This window comes from Tupaia chinensis, unplaced genomic scaffold (assembly GCF_000334495.1).
Source record: "Tupaia chinensis unplaced genomic scaffold, TupChi_1.0 Scaffold000099_1, whole genome shotgun sequence".
Classification (NCBI taxonomy): Eukaryota; Metazoa; Chordata; class Mammalia; order Scandentia; family Tupaiidae; genus Tupaia; species Tupaia belangeri.
Window position 1 is genome coordinate 1,321,538 of NW_006159563.1, and position 20,750 is coordinate 1,342,287.

The window sequence follows — 20,750 nt, forward strand, 5'->3', positions numbered from 1 at the left end:
AAGAGTGTCTTGGTGTTGATGGTAATGGTCACCAGGTGGATGGGATTATGAGTTTTCTATATGCTGATTCCTTTGTTTCTGTGTTTTTAGGTTTTTCTGGAATGAGTATATTCTGTTTTTATCATTAGGCAACAAATAAAATGACCTTCATTTCATTAAAAAAAAAAAGTGTTAATAATGGGATGCTTCTTGCCCAAACATACGATTTTTAATTCTCTATAACATTGATAGTAGGAACATAGGGAGAATTATATTAGAAGGCAAACAAGTAACTTTCTTCAATACTCTATTAAAAGAAGAACTTTATTAATAATGAATATTCTATTTTAAATTCTATTTGGTTTTCTGGGAGAAAGTGAATTCTTTAAGAGCCTAAAAAGCTTCGTTCGAAATGGTAACAGTGGTTTGGTATCCTGAGGAGTCTAATGTTTGTAATTATTTCTCCAAGCAAAGTGCATGGATTGTATAATTTCTTCAAGGACAAAGTGGTATAAGCTTCTAGTCTAAAAATGCAAAGCTAGGGCTTTTCTAGGTTCACGAAGACCATGTATATCTTAAGCAAATAGTTTGGGGCAGCTGTGCAATGAAGATAGGGGAATACTGGACTATGTTAAACTTTCTGCTCCTTGTAGGGATGATTGTGAAAAGAGAATGTAACCTTAATTAAATCACAAACTTATTGTAAGGTCTGTGTGTGTTGTTTTGCTATCCACTACTCATCTGAAATACTGCAGTTACCCTATTACTTAATTGGACCACTTAAAGGTTGATTCAGAACACACAGCTAAAACCCCCTCAGTAAAGTTCAAGGAGCAACATCTGTGAAAAGTTACAATTTAATATTTTTAAGGTTTTGAGCAATGTGTCGGAACTCTGTTTTCAGAAGATATCTATCACACAAAGACTAAATCATGTGCTCGCTTTGGCAGCACATATACAAAGACTAAATCATGACTGTGGACCTGCAGGAAATATGTAAACCTATATATTTTCACTTGTTAGACTGCAAAAACAATGACTATGTAAAAGCATCTAAAGACAATATAAGTATTTATTTGTACTTTGGCCCAAACTACTTCGATAGCTTTATCATGTAGCTGAGATGATGCTGAACTTCTCATTTTAGGGGTGTCCAGATATATACATCAACAGAATTCACTTAGGAAATGAATGACCCTGAGGCTCTCAGCAGGCTCGTCAGTGGGACACACACAAAGTTTCCAAAATACCAAGATAATGGAGAGGAAGGACAGGGATATCACACATACATACCAGAAAAATAGTGAGGTCCTATGTACAGATCAACATTTTTTCCTTATAATCCATTTTAATGCATAACATTCCATAATTATCATTGAAATGTTCCTATATCTTAAAACACACTGATACTCGGGAATTTTGAGAACCCATATCCCAAACTAATACCCTATAGAACTCTTATCTCTGGGCCTGGTACTAATTCTTTAATACTATGCCTACGTATATTTGAAAATTTATTGAAGTCAAATAAGTTATAGAACCATGGAAACTATACTATGCAGTAATTTCAGTTACCTAAATATGGAACCCTTTCTAGGAGATTGATACTTTATATATTGTAGTTTTTTAGAGTGAAGTCTGTGAATAGTATTCTAAAGAAAAAAATGTAAACTCATAATCACTTAATTTCAATAAAACATTGACTTTCTTTTCCCAATCTACCTAAATCTCAGAAATGGAGGGACTTCATTCCTATCAATCTATTAAACTCTTCTCCAGAACTAAGGAGAACTGTATGCTCCAGTTTTTGTAACTATCAATAGGTATTTCTGTGTCTGATTTACATTGGTCTCCATAGTATTCCCTGGTTTGGTAGAAACTTGGATCTATCTCTCTTCTTAACCATCTCTCCTGAGATCTGAAGCCCTGAAGCCTAAAACAAAGTATTTATTTGTAAGTCTCTCTGAACAGTTTGTCATGCTATTGATCAGATTCTAACTCTGATTTCTGTTAAAATCGGTTTGCTTTTGATAGATTGATCCTGTAGAAATGAGAAACAACACACAAAGGAAGAAAAAACAGAATTTGCAGGTGGGGGAAATGGGCTAAAACAGTTGAAGAAATGTCAAGCATTAAGGAATTCACTAAATCATTTGAGCATTTGGTTGGTTGATTTTATTACCTGGTTGCTAATTTTAGTAAGACTGGGGAAATTGACATAATTTATGTAAATAAGTAAATAATGAATGGATTAACCAATCACATGTTAGATCCAGCTAGTCTACCTGGTTGCTGACTTCAGGTGATACCAAAAGAAAGTTATTAAACAGACTTTTACTTGATGATATGAAAAAACTGGACCTATTTATATTCACCTTTTTTTGGATTTTAGAAAAATAATAACTCTTCTATTTAAAGAAAATTTAAATGAAAAATTCTGTAGTAACCGTATGATAAAGCATGACCATTAAAATTTTCAGTGCAGTACTTAATAAAGCCTGTATATAGTGCTATTTTAGACAGATACATATTGTGGTCTTACATTTTTATAGAAAGTAACTTTATAGGGAACCAGCAGTTAGCGTAATGGCTATGTCACTGGACTCCCACGTAGTCAACCACGGTTCACGTCCTGGACCCAGTGGCTTAGAACTCACGCCAGGCGCGTGTGCGTGCGTGCCCAAGATCCCGAGAGGAGAATGGAAGAGAAGGGATTGCGGCGTGACCATCCCCCCCGGGGGGGTGATTTCTCGCTTTCTGTCTCTATGTCTCTCTCTGTCTGGCGAGCGCACACACCCTATAGTGAAAACCTCTCCAAAAAAAAAAGAAAGTAACTTTATAGTGTTCTTATTTATACTTGGGACTTCTGATGGATGATACTAGTGAAGTATATAATTATGAAAGGAAGTTCACAATTTCTGTAGTCTTTTGTCAGATGGTTCATTTTGTTTAATATACAGAATTAAAAAGACACACAAGACAACTCTATGAATCACAATTTTAAGTGATACAAGACAGTAAATAGCAGGAAACATTTAGCATATGGTTATGTTGAATAATAACTCTTAGTGTTGATGCTAGTTGACAGGATGGGATGAGTGTTCCCCAAGTACAATCACATTGTGTGGATTAGTCACACTAAACTTGTAAAATGAATTATTTATCAACATATAACAGATTCAAGGATCTCAGAAACTTACTAAAAATAGGACATCATCCAAGATATAAAGATCTTTCTGAAAAAAGGCACTTGTATTTATCAAAAAGAAGGCAAAATGGCAGTATGATTCTGTACCTCAGGACTACTAACACATGCCAATTTCAGCTATCAGCCCTGTGAGCACTCTACAAGTTTCAGTATGTTCTCAATTTTCTTGTTTCCTGTGTTTCAAAAGAATGAGTTTTATTTTTTATTTTATTTTTTATTTTTTTGAGAGGTTTTTGCTATAGGGCGTGTGCGCTCACCAGACCGACAGAGAAAGACAGAGAGACAGAAAGCAAGAAATCACCCCCCAGGGGGGTGGCCACGCGGGAATCCCCTCTCCTCTATTCTCTTCTCGGGATCTTGGGCACGCACGCACACACGCCCGGCGTGAGTTTAAGCCACCAGGCCCGAGACTCGAACCGCGGTCGACTACGTGGGAGTCCAGTGACATAGCCATTACGCTAACTGCTGGTCCCGAGAATGAGTTTTATTATTGAGAATCCCAAATTGTACAACATTTAGTAGTTTGAAGCTACAGGGTTTTTTTTGCTTGTTTGTTTTGTTTTGTTTGTTTTTTAGCAAAGAAACTAAGTACATTGCTTTAGATCATTTTAAATTGTTAAGATCTAACAAAGTGCAATGAAACCCAAAATACCAGAATTTTCTATAGTTAAGAAGCAGTACCAAAAGGTAGGAGATACAAAAAACAACCAAATTAAAAACAGACGAACAGTCCTCTGCAAGGTGAGAAACAGGAATGCTACCCTTTCCCTGAGGAAAGGCTGCAATCTCCACATGGGCCACACAACCTGTTCTACCTGGTATCCTAGTAGCCCTTGGCCTCATCTGGCCTCTGTTCCTTGCACCCTTCACTCGCATGACACTTACACGTTCCACCTGGGCACAGACCCACAGGCTGCTTCCTCTGTCTTAACGTGCCACTCTTTATTCCCTACTCCGCTATTTCACTCCTCTTTATTCTTCATATTATAGCTCAAATGATGATTTTTTAAGCCACATCCTCTTTGCTGAGTTTCTCCTAAACCCTTCAAAAGCTTACAGTTCTCTATCTACATAATGATATGATTAATGCTCGTCCTCTTTTATATAGGTTAAGCTTTATGAGATCAGGGACTACTAGTAAGTGAAGGAAGTCACAGTCAGGATTGGATCCTTTTGTTCTCAACAAACTGTGTCCACCATGCATTTCCCTAGTCATAGTGAACTAAGTAATAGTCCTACAATTGCCTCTGCCTGAGGCCAAAGAGATAGGGTACCCAGAGGGGAAGGGGTGTGGATTGAAAAAGGAAAAACAAAAGTAAGGGTCAGGAAGACTGGTGTCTGCTGCTGGAGAATGCTGCAGCAGCCCTTCTGAGCTCATTCTTTTAAGAGGGGAAGCAAAGCTGCATGATTCAGCTGTGGAGCACCTCTTGCTTTTTTGAAAGATTTTTGCTATATAGGGTGCATGTGCTTGCCAGAGAGAGAGAAAGTGAAAAAGCACTCTCCCAGGGAGGATAGTCATGCCACAATCCTTTCTTCTCCGGTCTCCTCTTGGGACTTTGGGCACATGCATACATGCCCCTCATGTGAGTTTCAAGCCAGTGGGCCCGAGGACTCGAAACTGTAGTCGACTGCTTGGGAGTCCGGTGACGTAACCATTATGCCATCTGCTGGTCTTGCACCTCCTGGTTTTAAATAAGCTTCTCCTGGCCTTCTCCACCTGATACTCAAATTTCTCCTATCTGTAAATCCCAGCAGTAGATTATATCTTTGTTTACAGCTTTCACATACCCCCAGCAATAGTGCAAAGACTGTATTTACTGTAAGGCCCTCCCTGCGTACAATGAATACAAACTCTACTCTCTACTGAGATGCTATCATCAGAGAGGGAGGGATTAAGACAATAAGAAACTGAAAAATGTTTACAATTCTGCAGGGACTCAGAATCAAGAAGAATGAATTAATCAGGCTTCCTGGATGAATTTAATGAGAAATGATAGTTAATATGCTTGGTCATATGAGCTATACAGTCAAAACTATTCCTGTGCAATCTTTTCTTCATCACTAAACAAAACTGTGTAATACAGTTTATTGTCAGTTAATCTCTTCTAGTTAAATATGGATAAAAACACAAGAAACAAAGAACATGGACCTATTGTAACAGGATATCTTGATATCTTTGTTCACACACACATTTAAGTTTTTAAAGCAGAAGATATCTTCTTCAGTAAATTAAAGAAGAACATCATATAGTAAAACAGTTCAATAAATAGTAATGACTAGTTAATGCTGAACTAGTAGTGTCATTTGGTTAAGATGACAACAATAACAACACAGTAGTAGTTAGACTGGTTTTACAGCTAAATCTGGCAAGCTGAAATAATTTGTCCATGTAGACTGTCTGATTCTCTTTTATGAACACTGGAGAATCATTCATTCATTAATCTACTAAATAATTATTTAAAATCACTAACTGTATAACCTTTGATAAGTTACTAAGTTTATACATAATAATTTGGGGCATTATTGAATAGAACAGGGTCAATATTCTCATAATACAGTTTCTACTTGGATGACTTTTTTTTTTTAAGAGAGGTTTTTGCTATAGGGTGTGTGTGCTCACTGAAGAGAGAGAGAGAGACAGACAGAAAGCAGGAAATCACCTACTAGGGAGGATGGCCATGTCACAGCCCCTTCTCCTCCATTCTCCTCTCAGGATTTTGTGTACACACACATACACACTCAGTGTGAGTTTTAAGCCACCAGTTCCAGGACTCCAACTGCAATAGACTACATGGGAGGCCAGTAACGTAACCATTATGGCATCTGCTGGTCCCCAAATGGTTATATATTTTATGTTACACAAATTCAGAAAATTACATCCATCGTGGTTGACAACATTTTTTTTTTTTTTTGAGAAGTTTTTGCTATAGGGTGTGTGCACTTGCCAGAAAGACAGGGAAACAGAGACAGAAAGCAAGAACTCACCCCCCCGGGGGGGGGCACAGCGCAATCCCTTCTCCTCTTGGGATCTTGGGCACACACGCACACGTGCCTGGCATGACTTTAAGCCACCAGGTTCAGGACTCGAACTGTGGTCGACTACTTGGGAGTACAGCGGCATAGCCATTATGCCAACTGCCAGTCTTGGCTTACAACATTTAAAAAAACTTTTGTTATAGGGGAAAGAGACAGAGAGAGAGAGAGAGAGAGAGAGGGGTAAAGTGAGAAATCAGTGTCCAGGTGGATGGCCATGCTGCAGTCTCTTCACCTCCGCTGTCCCCTAGGGACTTCAGGCATGCCTGCACACGTGCCTGGCATATTTCTCAAGCTTTGGGATCTGGGACTCAAACTATGAATTTGGCTTTGTGGGAAGCCAGCTGCCTTAAAGACCATGTCACAACTAGTCCCACAGAATATTTTTAACACATCAGAAGTGACATTTTGTTTAGAACTTCCAAAAAATACTATTGTATAATATTTAATTATAAAAACTGTGATGATCACAAATGCACTTTTAACTTACTAATTTTTGTTAATATTTTCTTAATGTTCTTATATATTTGGAGAAAAATTATTTCCACATGAGGATGGAATTTTTCTTTATAAGACAAACTGCAAAATGTTATGTGGCAATCTGTTGAAAATTATCTGTATTATAGCCTTCACAGAATCTGCAGAACCTAAATAACGTGCTAAATTTTCTTGTATAAACAAGGATTAAATAAAGGAGTGATGTAGCATAATGATGACTAGATTTAGCCAATTTATTCATTCACCTCTCCCCTTTTAGATCCTTTCTATGTACTTCTGCAATAAAAAGGCCAAGGTTTTCTCTCAAAACAGGTATAAAATAACATGCAAAGTGAAGATGACATTTCAGAGTGTCTAGGCTTTAAAACATGATTTAATGAATAGATAGATAGCACCATGATCAGCGAGCAACTATTCCGTCTTCAGAAATCATGATCTCTTTTCATGTGTTATTTTATGCAAAAATACATCATGACTTTCCCGATGACTCAATACATAAAAATAAACACATAAATTTAAAAAGTAAATCATTTTCTGATCGATAGATATTTCATATTTTTGTTTTGTGACTATTAACTGATAATAGCTAATCAGATAATTTAGTCCTAAATCATATCTTTTTTTAGAATTATTTTTATGTTAATTAATTAATTCATTAATTAATTTAAATTTGACCAGAGAGAGACAGAGTGAAAGAGAGAGAGAGAGGGGAAGTGAGAAAATAAGTGACCAGGTCTGGGACTTGAACTGGGTTTGGCCATGTGAAAGTCCAGCACCACCTGCTGGCCCCATAATTACATTTGAAAATGATGAATATAAAGGTAGAATCATACATACTGAGAGAGATCTTATAGATCATGTGCTATATCCATTCATTTATTGATGAGAAATAAAAATTCAAGAAAGGTAAAAAGACTTGCACTAAATCCTGTAACAGGAAAAAAGAAATTAAACCATAGAACCTATAATCACCCTTTCCCCTACTTTTGTTTGTTTGTTCTTGGGATGCAGAGCAGGAGAAGTCAAACAGAGAAAACATATGTAAGATGCCCAATGGGAATATCTGAAGGAACTAAAGGCCATACAATTTGTTTAAAAAGGGCTTGGGACATGGTGCAGTGTGGTAGTCAGCCCAATGTCTGTTCACCCATAAGGAGCAAAATAACACCCTATGCATCTGCTTCAGAGACGAAAGCTAGAGAGTATTCATTTAACTGATGTATATGCTGTGATGAGAAGTTATCAGGGGAATAAAGTGCCAAGGGAGGCAGGAAGATAGATAGTAGTTTTAATTTTAAAACATATATTCAGGGATAGTCAGCAGTATTTGAGAATGTCTTATTCTGAAGGTTATTTTTTTAAATATATTTTTAAAAATTTTACACATCCAGGGCCAGCAGGTGGCATGGTAGTTAAGGCACTAGACACTCCCACATGGTTCTAGTCCTGGACCTGGTGGCTTGCTTTCTCACTTTCCTTCTCTCTCTGTGTCTTTCTCTGATCAAATTAAAATAAATGAATGAATAAATAAAATTAAATAAATAATTATTTTAAAAAATTTATACATCCAATCACTGTACATACTACAGCTAGTAAAAGAAATTATCCCAGCATGAATACACTGCATACCAGAGTCCAGTTAAAGATGCTGTCATACACGTTATTATCAATAGACAATCCATTGCTCTGTATCCATTAAATGTCTTGCCTCTATTTTTCTCCTGGATTCCCTTCCTTTCACCTTCTTTCACCTCCCACCCTCCTCCTGCACTGTCTCCAATATCTGCAACCATTCTCCATACTTCCATATCCCCCAATATTTTAGTTTCCACTACAGAGTGTGGACATTTAGTATATATTAAATGGAGACATACAATGCCTCTTTCATAGTCTGGCTTGCTCCACTCCACAGTAAATCTTCCCTATTTTTCCACTTTCTATCAAATGCCAGGGTCTTGTTTTTTTATGGCTAAGTAGTCTTCCATAGTGTATGTGTGACACACTTTCTCAATCCATTCATCTACTTGTGGACATTTGGATTAGTTTCATGTCTTAACAATTATGAGCAGTGCTGCAATAAACATGGGCACTTTTCCAACTGAGTGCACTCCTACCATTTGGGTAGGTATCCAGGATTGGAATTGCTGAACGATATGTAGTTCAATTTCTAGGCTTTTGAGAAACCTCTATATTGCTCTCCACAGGGGCTGTACTAATTTACATTCCCACCAACAGTGTAGGAGAGTTCCCTTTTCACCACATCCTCACCAGGACTTATCAGTTTTTTTAATCTTAGCCATTCTGACTGGAGTTAGGTGTTATCTCATTGTGGTTTTCATTTGCATCTCCCTTATGATAAGAGAATGTTGAGCATTTTTTCATATACTTCCCGGCTGCTTGTATGTCTTTTTTGGACAGGTGTGTCTATTCAGTTCATTTACCCATCTTTTAATTTGGTAGATCTTTTTTTTTTTTTTTTTTTTTTTTGTGGTGGGGGGGGTAACGGGCTTGAGTTGTCTGTATATTCTGGTTATCAGTCCCTTGTCTGAAGCAGTCTGCAAATATATTCTCCTATTCCGAGAAGTGCCTGTTCACTCTAGCTATTGTTTTGTTGCTAAGTAGTTTTTTAACTTGATGTAACTCCATCAGTCTAATTTGAAGATTACTGCCTGTGCTTAAAGGGTCTTATTTAAGAGGTCCTTGCCTACTCTGATGTCTCCAAGAGTTTCCCCTGCATTCTCCACCAACAGTGTTATAGTGTGAGGTCTTAAGTTTAGATCTTTGATACATTTTGAGTTGGTTTTTATTAACTCTATCTCACCAGAGATAGAGGTCCAGTTTCATCTTTCTGCAGGTAGATACCCATTTTTTCAAGCACCATTAGCTAAAGAGATTTTCTTTTCCCCACTGGATTGGGGGTGCCCTTTGTCATAAATCAGTTGGTTGTATGTTTGGGGGTTTATTTCTGGAGTCTCTATTCTGTTCCATTGTCCCACATGCCTGTTTTGGTGCCAATACCATGCTGTTTTAATTTTCACAGCTTTAAAATATCTTTTAAGGTCAGGGAGTAAGATGTCTCCTACTCTGCTCTTCTTCTTTTTTTTTTTTTTTGGAGAGGTTTTTGCTATAGGGCGTGTGCGCGTGCCAGACAGAGAGAGACAGAGATATAGAAAGTGAGAAATCACCCCCCAGGGGGGTTGGCCACACCGCAATCCCTTCTCCTCCATTCTCCTCTCGGGATCTTGGGCTGCATGCACACGCGCCCGGCGTGAGTTTTAAGCCACCAGGTCCAGGACGTGAACCGTGGTCGACTACGTGGGAGTCCAGTGACATAGCCATTACACTAACTGCTGGTCCCTACTCTGCTCTTCTTGAGCAGTATTGTTTTGGCAATATGGGTCTTTTATGATTCCAGACAAATTCTGCAATTGTTTATTTCTAAATATGTGAAGAATATTTCTGGTAATTGGATTAGGATTGCATTAAATTTGTAGAGTAATCAGAGCAGGCTTGACATTTTGATTATATTTATTCTTCTAATCCAGGAACATGCGATGTCTGCCCACTTTTTTGTGTCATTTTCAGTTTCTTTTTTAGTTTTTCATAGTTTTTCTTAGAGAGGTTTTTGACTTGTTTGGTTAGGTTTATTCCTAGATATTCTATTTCTTTTGTGGCGATTAGAAATAGAATTGCTTTCTTCAATTCTACCTCTGTCTGTTGACTGTATTTGTACAGAAATGCTATAGATGTCTACATGTTGATTTTGTACCCACTTCACTGTATTAATTTATTACTTCTAGGAGTATTTTTGTGGATTCTTTTGTATCTTCTATATAATACAATCATGTCATCAGCAAACAGATAATTTCACTTCTTCTTCTCCTATTTAAATGCCTTTATTTTGGTTTCTCTTGCCTGATTGCACTTACTAGGACTTCCAGTCCTATACTGAAAAGGGGAGGAGAAAATGGGCAGCCTGGTCGTGTTCCAGTTTTCATTGGAAAAGTTTTCAGCCTTTCTCCATTCTGTTTGATGTTGGCTATGGGTTTTTCATATATGACTTCTACAGTTTTGATAAATGACCCCTTTATGCTGATTTTGCCGAGTCTTAATAATGAAGGGATATTGTATTTTATTAAACCCATTTTCTGCATCAGTTGATATGATCATATGTTTTGTATCTTTATTTCTATTAATATGGTGTATTACATTTATGGTTTTTCATATGTTGAACAATACTTGCATTCCTGGAATAAAGCCTACCTGGTCATGGTGCATAATCTTTTAAATGTGTCATTGGATACAATTTGCTAGTATCTTGCTGAGAATCTTTGCACCTATAATCATCAGAGACATTGGTCTTTTGTTTTTTGTTATGTCCTTGTCTGTTTTGGGGACGCTTGTGATGCAGACTTCATAAAATGAATTTGGGAGGATTCCTTCCTTTTGGATCATTAGAAACAGTTTGAATGAAATGGGGGTTAACTTCTTTTTTTAATTAATTAATTAATTTGTTTATATACATTCAATCACATTGTTTAGCTTACAAGGTGAACATTTCAATATGCGAACATTTCTTCCCAGTCCAGTTGATCAAAATATATTCAGCAGATAACACCACACCTCCCCATCCCGTCAATGCTCTGCCTCTGTATCCCTCCTCCACATGTCCTTCCCTAGGCCCCACTCCTCCACACACACCACATCTGGCATTCACACCCATCTCTTGTGTTTGTGTATCTTTTAGTCAATCAGTTTCAGTCACAGAGTACAGACACTTATTATATATTAAGTGGGGACATATAATGTCTCTCCTTCATAACTCTTCTTTAAAAATTTTGTAGAATTCAGGAGTAAAATCATTGGTACCTGGGCTTTTCTTTGTTGGCAGGTTATTTATCACTTCTTATTGGCTTATTTAGGTTTTCTATGTCTTTCTGATTCAGTCTTGGCAGTTTACATGTATCCAGAAATTTGTCCACCTCATCCGTGTTTTCTTCCTTGTTGGCATATAGTCAGTCATAATACTCTCTAATGATCCTTCGTAGTTCTATTATATCTGTTGTAATATTGCCTGTTTCATTTCAAATTTGATTTAACTTGTTTTTTTCTCTCTTCTTCTTAGTTTAATTAATGTATCATTTTTGTTTATTTTCTCAAAAAAATGGCTTTTGGATTCATTTATTTACAATATAGTTCTTTTATTCTCTATTTCACTTGTTTCTGCTCAAATCTTTATTATTTATTTTCTCCTGGTATTTTTTTGGTCTTCTTGGTTGTTGTTGTTTTTCAAGTTCCCTGAGGTGTATTGTCAGGTTGTCTATTTGCCACCTTTCCATCTTTTTCTTACGTGCACTGATGGCTATGAACTTCCCTCTGACATCTGCTTTCCTTGTGTCCCATAGATTATTATATAAACTCGTGTACTCATTATCACTAGTTTCAATGAATCTTTTGATTTAGTCTTAATTTCTTCAGTGGTTGTGAAGTCAGGATGTTTAGTATTCATATGTTTATGTATTTTCTAGGGACTTTTCTGAAATTAATTTCAAGTTTAAATCTGTCATGATCAGAAAAGATAATGGATATAGTGTCTATGCCTTTGAATTTGTAAAGGCTTGTTTTGTGCCCTATCATGTGGTCAGTCTTCAAAAAGGTTCCATGCAGGAGTGAGAAAAATGTATATTTTGTATTTATTGGCTAGAAAGCTCTATAGATGTCTGTCAAGTCATTTTATTCATAGTGTTATTTAGATCCCATATCTCTTTGCTTATTTTTTTGTTTATATGATCTGTCCAAAGGAGATAGTGGGATTCTGAGATTCCCAATGATTTGCATGTTGCCATCTATCTCTCCCTTTAGATCTAGCAATCTTTCTTTCATGTATTTGGGTGCTCCTGAGTTGGGTGCATAGATATTTATAAATGTCATATCTTCTGGGTGAAATAGTCCTTGTAGTACTCTGTAATGTCCTTCTTTGTTTCTCCTTACAGTTTTTGTCTTAAAGCCTGTTTTGTCTGATATCAGTATTGTTACTCCAGCCTCTTTTTAATTTCTATTTTTATGCAGTATCTTTTTTCCACCCCTTCACTTTTAGTCTATGTATGTCTTTATCCATGAGGCATATTTCTTGTAGACAGCAAATAGAGGGTTTTTTTTTTTTAATCATTCAGCCAGTTTGTGTCTTTTCATTGGAGAATTTTATCCACTAACATTCAATATTATTATTGATATTTGTGGATTTGTCCCTACCATTTTGTTGGTCATTTTCTTAGTTGTTTTTTTTGTTTCTTATTTCTGTGTTTCTCTTTAGTTTTCATGATATAATACTCCCTTCAAAACTTCTTGAAGAGATGGTCTAGTATTGGTGAATTCTTTCAGTTTTTATCAGTGAATGATTTTATTTGTTCTTCCCATTTGAAGGATAATCTTGCCAGATAAAGTATTTTTGGTTGAAATAGTTTATCTTTTAGTATTTTGAATATGTCTTCCCATTCTTTTCTTACATGCACTGTTTTAGTTTCGAGGTCTGAAGTTAGCCTAATAGAATAACCTTTGTGAGTGACTTGACATTTCTTTCTTGCCATTTTTAGAATCTTGTCTGTGACTTTTGACATTCTAGCTATGATGTGCCATGGAGAGGATTTTTTTGTGTTGCCTCTGTTTGTGGTCCTTTATATTTCTTGGGTCTGGATGGTTGAATACTCTATGTTCAGGAAATGTTCTGCAAGTATTTCATGGAATAGATCTTCTATGTCTTTGTCCAATTCTTCACCTTCTGGAATATCTACCATTTGGATATTTGGGCATTTTATAGTGTCTAGTATTTTCCATATGTTGTCTTCATCTTGTTCATTATTTTTTTGTTATTTTTGGTGGCTTTATCTAAGTCAAAGGTTTTGTCTTCTAGCTCAGAGATTCTGTCTTCTGTATGGTCCAGTCTACTATTAATACTTTCGAGGGAGGTCTTGATTTCCTGTATTAATGTCTTCATTTCTAGAAGTTCTGATTTTTTTTTTTTTTAATGATGTCTATCTCCTCCTTCAAATCCTGAGAAGACTTCCTCATCTGTCACCAGGAATGTTGTGAACTCTATTTCTGACATTCCTGCAAATTTCCTACTTCTCAGATGTGTTCTTGGTAGAGGGCCTTGTCTTCCAATCATAGAAATGTGTATACAGCCACCTTTAGGTATTGATTCCTTTCCCAGTCTCTTGAGACCAGGTGCTCCTAGAACTGAACTGTCAAGTTTCACATTGGAGAGGGAATAAGGAATCTTGCCACTATCTATGGATGCTATATGCACTGCACAGTTCAGAAAACTATGAAATCTCATATATTTCTGGATGGGCAGAAGGCAGCTAGAGATTTGAGGGTCTTTCTACTTCAGCTGGCCTCACTGACTACTGCTGCTCCCTAATCCACAGTGTAGGCCCCAGGGGTAATGGCAGTGAAGGGGATCCAGTTGGGATGTACCTGACTTGGCTGGAAGACAGTGGGAAGCCTGAGTGGTCTTCTGCCTTAAGTGGCCCCACTGACTGCTGCTGCTCCCTGATCCACAGCATGGGCTCTGGGGGTAATGGCAGCGAAAAGTTTTCTGAACTGTTTTTTATAAAGGCTTGTTTTTGTTTTCTAGCAGCTCCTAATTCTTTTTGAAAAATCTATTTATTTAATTTTTTTATTTATTATTATTATTTTAAATTTGCCTTAGGACATGTGTGCTCACTAGAGAGAGATGAAAGAGAGAGAAATAGAGGGAAAGTGAGAAAGCAAGCTGCTAGGGGTCTAAGACTCAAACTGTGGCTGGGCATATGGGAGCTCAGCTCCTTAACTACTATACCACCTGCTGGCCCTGCTCTTAATTCTTTTAAAAACAAGGATTAAGAAAGTGGAATTAGTTTATAAACTATTTATTTATTTATTTAATTTATTTACTGTCAGAGGCACATGCATTCACCAAAGAAAAAAGGAGAGAGAAAAAGTGAGACCACTTCTCTAACGGTGTGCGTTTATACTACAATGCTTATTCTCCCATTCTCCATTTTTATAGAACTTTGGACACACATGCACATGTTCCCAGCATATTTTACAAGTCACTAGGTCCAAGATTGAAACCACAGTTGGGCCATGAGGGATTGAGCAGTCTGTACTGTGCCATAGGACCCACCCCCACCCTTAAAGTTTTAAAAGCCATAAAATTCAAATCCCATATATTCAAAATGGAAAATATATCCTGAAATATACAAAAATAGAGTGAAATAATAATTTAACTTTCTGTTTTATTTTGGCAAAAGTAATTGCAAAGCAGCGTATCAACCACTAAACAATCAATAGATACATGCCAAATTAAATTAACTTTCATCTTTAAAGTTCTTCCTGACATCTAACATGTTTTTCATTTCTATTTAGAAGCAGTCATGTCTAAAGGTCCCGTGATGATATAATTAGCAAAAAACTAAAAAAGCTGATATGGTTTACATCAATTTTTAAAATGGCAGAAGTACAGAAAATAACCGTTGGCATGAGCATGTAAATGTGGAAAGAAAAGGAACCTAAAATGAATTGTATGTATGTTTATAGAAACAAACATATTGCCTTTATTAGAAATCTAAATAAAAATATTTAGTCTTGATTCAGTGTCTAACTTATTTTCATCCTGTTTAAGCAAGATTGTACTCAGAAACTGCTAGTAACCTCAAAACCTTACATTTAGTTCATTTAGAATAAAAGGTCTACAATGCAGCTCTAATAACATATCATTCATATATATGTGTGTGTATGTGTGTGTATTATATATAGGGTCATCAGAAAAGCCATGATGCACTTTTGCATAGGAAAACATGGAAAAAAACATGTCATGACTTTTCCAAGACCCAATAATACATGCAACTCAACTAATAATACTTCTTGCTTTTCACACTTGAAATCTTTATCAGATAAAACAATTAAACAAAAAGTTCCATGAGGATATATACTGTCTCTATTTTCTACTCCCAAGCATTGAATCCTCAGTACTCAATATTATGCCTCACATATAACTGATACCCATTACTTACTTGTTTACTGATTAAATGAAGTACAGAGGTTTCTGAATATCCCAAATTGCTTATAATTTTATTTCTTCCCCTATTAATCTACAGGAATAGTTTGGCTATTTTACGTTTGTTAATTGGAAATATGTAAAAGAGATCATACTATGCCTTGAATTCCATGAGCTCTATCAAGGGGCAATAAGCTAGTGAATAATTTCAGATAATAAACACAAACCAGTGAAAGTTGTGTGCACAGTGAGTTTTGAATTTTGAATTTATAGTTCACTTATAGGGATACATTTTGAGAAATGCCTCCTTAGGCAATTTCACTGGTGTGTGAACATCATAGAGTGTACTTACACAAACCTAGATGTGATAGTCTACCACACACCTAGGTGTATGGTATATACTATACGGTCCTTACAGGACCACTATTATATATGTGGTCTATTGATTCAGGAAAGTACAGGCTAATTATGGAAAAAATAAAAAAACTAATGGCAAACACAAAATAATCCCACTGTTAAGTACAATAATTAGTTTTATTTTAGAATCTCTAAAATTTCTACCCTCAGGCTGACAGTCCCATGAAGGCATAAATTATACGCCATCCTTTGCATCTTCACTGTCTATTACAGATTCTAAAACCTTTTTCTCTCGGGACCCCTCGACACTTTCAAAAATTCTTGAGAACTTCAAGAGTTTGGGCTGCACATTTTGTTGATATAGATTTTATCTTTCATATTCAAAATTTAAACTAGAGAAATTTTAAAATACTCAATAATTCATTTTAAAATAACACAAGTCCAGTATGTGATAACATAGATAATACGTTTTTTCCTTAAAAAAATTTTTTTAAAAAAATGTTTTTCCATGAGTGAGAGACAGAGATAGAGACGGAGATGGAGACAGCCTCAGCCAGCCTGGATATGGGCATACAATATGCCCAGTGTGTTCAGGGAGGTCTCTGAATGTAAAACCTGAAACTTTATTTACCATGTGGGCCTAGATGAGATCACAATTTACCACTGTACCACTACCCAGTTAGCCTGACTACCATATTCTATGTGAAACATCGTTGTATTTTCTAAACAGAAAATCTTGAGAGGGCATTATTTTCAGGTTTTGCAAATCTGTTTGATGTCTGCCTTGACTGAAACATTAGCTTTTCATTAGCTTCTTCATTCGTTTACCTCTGACATGTTATTTTAAAGGAAGGATATGAAGAAAATCCAGCCTCAGACAGATGTAGAATTAGAGAAGGGACCTTGTGGATCCCTACAAAGGGCCTTAAGGAACTCTCAGGGGTCCTCACTCTACACTTTGAAAGCCACTAGACTGCCATATGGACATTGATCAACAACTGATAAATTAACAAAAATTTAGAAGAAAAATTAATGCAATATACAATATTTACAATTGACTTATATGCACAAATGACCTGGTAATATTCTTTATAAATGCTCATTGTTTTCCTATAAATTAATGTTAATGATTCCAACTTCTCATTACAATAATATTGGGGTATAGACTGATGGACAGTAGTCTGAACCAAAGAGTGAAATGCAGTATAAATAAAGTAAATAATGCCAAAATTTACTAGAAATAAACAGATAACTAAGAGAGTCATTTTACTTTAAAAAGTACCAAGCATAACCAAATGAAGTTGCTAATTTGAATGTTATATGGATCTCTTTAAAGCAGTAAATTAGATTGAAACACTTTATTGAAAACAAGCTGGATCTTAATATTTTTAGTATCCTACATGTCATTTCTAATTAATTTATTAAAAAACACAAGGAAAAACTTTTGCTTATATTTTTAGTTTTTCTACTGTAAATATTAATAGGTCTTAAGTAAATACCAAGAGAAAATATAGTTAAACATTTTTTAATTTCCCAAATCATAATTTTTGTTCTTAAATATAATTAATTCACAAATTAAAATATGCTTTTGAAGATTATAAATTAGATTTTCTGAAATCATGCCATGCTGTGGTAATGCATAAAATGACTTACTTTTCCTTTTCTTGCAGTTGAGATTCCTGAGGAGCAATTTTAGGTTCTGTCCCAAGATTTTTTAGCATTCGCTGCCTCCTCTTTCTACTTGGTGCAATATCGATGACATCAGGACTTGAAATAATGGAATCTTCTTTTCTTTCCGTGGCTAGAAGGAGATCAGAAAGTAACTCAACAAGCTTATCTATATAATTGGTGAGTACAGTTATCAACTTGCTGCTTCGGTATTGACATAACAACTAACAAGACAGCAAAACTACTTCCTCAAACCTCTACACAGATTTGGTGAAGCAAGCCAGTTATATGGTTTATCACGCTTTACTGCCAACAGAAAATATTATGTATATTGCACATAGGGAATAATTTATTCAGAATGGTCTTTATCTGTGCTAGTCAACAAACAACCCTTTCAAATGCATTGTTAGCATAATTTAATCTCTCAGTGCTAGAACAAAATAGAGGCATTGAGGACCTACAAAAGGTGCATGGGAGAAAACAAAACAAAACAAAACAGGACAAAACCAACAACAAAACCTGCTATAGGAATGTTATGAACCAAGTTAATATTATACAGTAATCACCAACAGGAATGGGGACTTCTGTTAGTGACTCAGAGAGTAAAGAATAAATACAAGATAAATGTAAGATAGTAATAACAGATGTCTCTAATGTAGTTAAGCCCTTAATGCATTAAAGTGTTTGATACACATAAAACAGAAGCAACATACTTGATTTACATCCTTTTATTCACTATTAAAAACTTAGTTTCTGGGACTAGCAGTTGGTGTAATGGCTATGTCACTGGACTCCCATGTAGTCGACCGCAGTTCAAGTCCCAGACCCAGTGGCTTAAACTCACACCGGACGCATGTGCGTGCGTATCCAAGATCCTGAGACTAGAATGGAGGGGAAGGGATTGTGGCGTGGCCATCCCCTCTGGGGGGGGGGTGATTTCTTGCTTTCTGTCTCTCTGACTCTGCCTTTCTAGCAAGTGCACTTGCCCTATAGCAAAAAACTCTCAAAAAACAAAATGAAACAAAACAAAACAAAACAAAACAAAAACTTAGTTCCAAAGAGCTTAAGGGGAGTTTAGAATATCAATTCATCCATTCATTCATTCATCCAATACACAATATAATCCCCTATGTAATACTTGTTCTGTAAAATAAAAGGGACCCTTTTTTATTGGTAAATAAAGCCATGATATCTCTATTATTAGGACTTTAGAATATTCTATTTGTTCGTAAACTTTTTTTGTAGCACATAACATTTAAAAGTAACCAGAGACCAGGTTTCATCTCATTTAAAGAAAAAACCTCAGCAATGAAAAAAAATCTCATGAGAGGAGATAGATGGCTGAAAATACTTAAAAAAAATAAATTCCTTTAATAACAAGAATGTCTATAATCAAAAGAACAAAAGTGCTGGAGAGAAAACAGAACCCTCATGTACTGTTAATGTGAATGTAAATTAGTATAGCCATCATGTAAAATTATATAGAGGTTCCTCAAAAATCGAAAGATAGAACTACCATATGACTCAGTAATCCCACTATTTCATATATACATATATTCAAAGGACAGGAAATCACTCTGTCCAATGAGACATTTGCGCATTCATATTTATTGCAACATTATTCACAATATTAAACCATGCAATCAACCTAAGTGCCCACTAAATGATGAATGGATTTGGTAAATGTGGCATATATACACAATGGAATATGACTCAGCCATAACGTACAAGAAAATCCTGTCATTTGACACAGAGTGGATGAACCTGGAAGTTATACTGCTAAGTGAAACAAGCCAGGCTATGAAAGACAAATACTATATGTACCGTCCCAAAATATTCTGAATGTCTACACTCTAAAACAGAAACTGATGGTCTTGAAAGCATAGAAATAGAGAGTAATGGTAGCTATTAGAATTTGCATGAAGAGGGGAGATCATGTGGGAAAAAAATAATGACATAAGAATGCATGTAAATAAGGAGAAGACATTACAGAATAGTGTACTACAACAGAGTGAAAAATATTGACAATTTAATACTCGCATAAAAGAAAAATTACTAGGACTATTATCAAATGTGCACAACATAACATAATGTTCAATAGTGAAGAAGATGAATGTTTATATCCTTGATTTGATTAGTATACACTGTATGTATGCTTTGAAAAACCACTGCTGTACTCCACAATGATATATACTGTATATACATAAACCACTGATCATAATAAACTATTGTAATGTAACTAAATATGTGTTAGGATGACCTATAACATAAGTGTTTCTAGCATCTAATCAAGAATACACAGATCAGGAGCAATTTAATGTTATAAAACACCCATACTGCTGATGGCTACTACAGGCAGTTTGTTACTCATATTTCTTTCTTTTTTAAGAGGTTTTTTGCTTTAGGGAGTATGTGCTTGTTGGAGAGAGACAGAGACAGTGAGAGGGAAAATGAAAAATTATCCCAGGGAGATGGCCATGCTGCAGTTGGTCCTCTGCCATTCTCCTCTTGGGATGTTGGGCATGCACACATCAGCACCTGGTGTGGTTTTCAAGCTTCTTGGTCTGGGACCCAAACAGTGGTCAGCCATGTGGGAGTCCAGTAACATTACACTATGCCATTTGCTAGCACCTGTTCTCATATTTCAATAAAAAATGAGAATTTACTAACTAGTATATTGAATGACAAAAATGTGTATTTATTGATAAAAGCAAGGCAAATAAACTAGCTTGATAAATACTGAATATGGGATCATGAGTGAAACTAATGGTACTGAGATAAACAGATGGATTAAAATATTTCAGATACTTGTCATTATTTTATGAATACGTTACAAAATCTAAAGAGGCCTACTTAGTCTTAAAGATGATGCCGTATGTTAAAGTCTTTATATCTTCTGTATCCAGCTCTGAATTCTAGACAACTGATTTTGTTTGATACCAGGGGGAAAAAAAATAATCATTCCTG

The 20,750-nt window shown here is 35.8% G+C and overlaps 1 protein-coding gene across 1 annotated transcript in view; it reads right to left on the bottom strand.

Annotated features, from left to right (window-relative positions):
• Positions 1-20,750, bottom strand: part of XRCC4 (X-ray repair cross complementing 4) — a 287,206-nt gene that overhangs the window by 93,457 nt on the left and 172,999 nt on the right. The window contains exon 7 of the mRNA XM_006143484.3: positions 17,769-17,916. Coding sequence (XP_006143546.1) covers positions 17,769-17,916 — 148 coding nt within the window. The remainder of the gene's footprint in view (positions 1-17,768; positions 17,917-20,750) is intronic.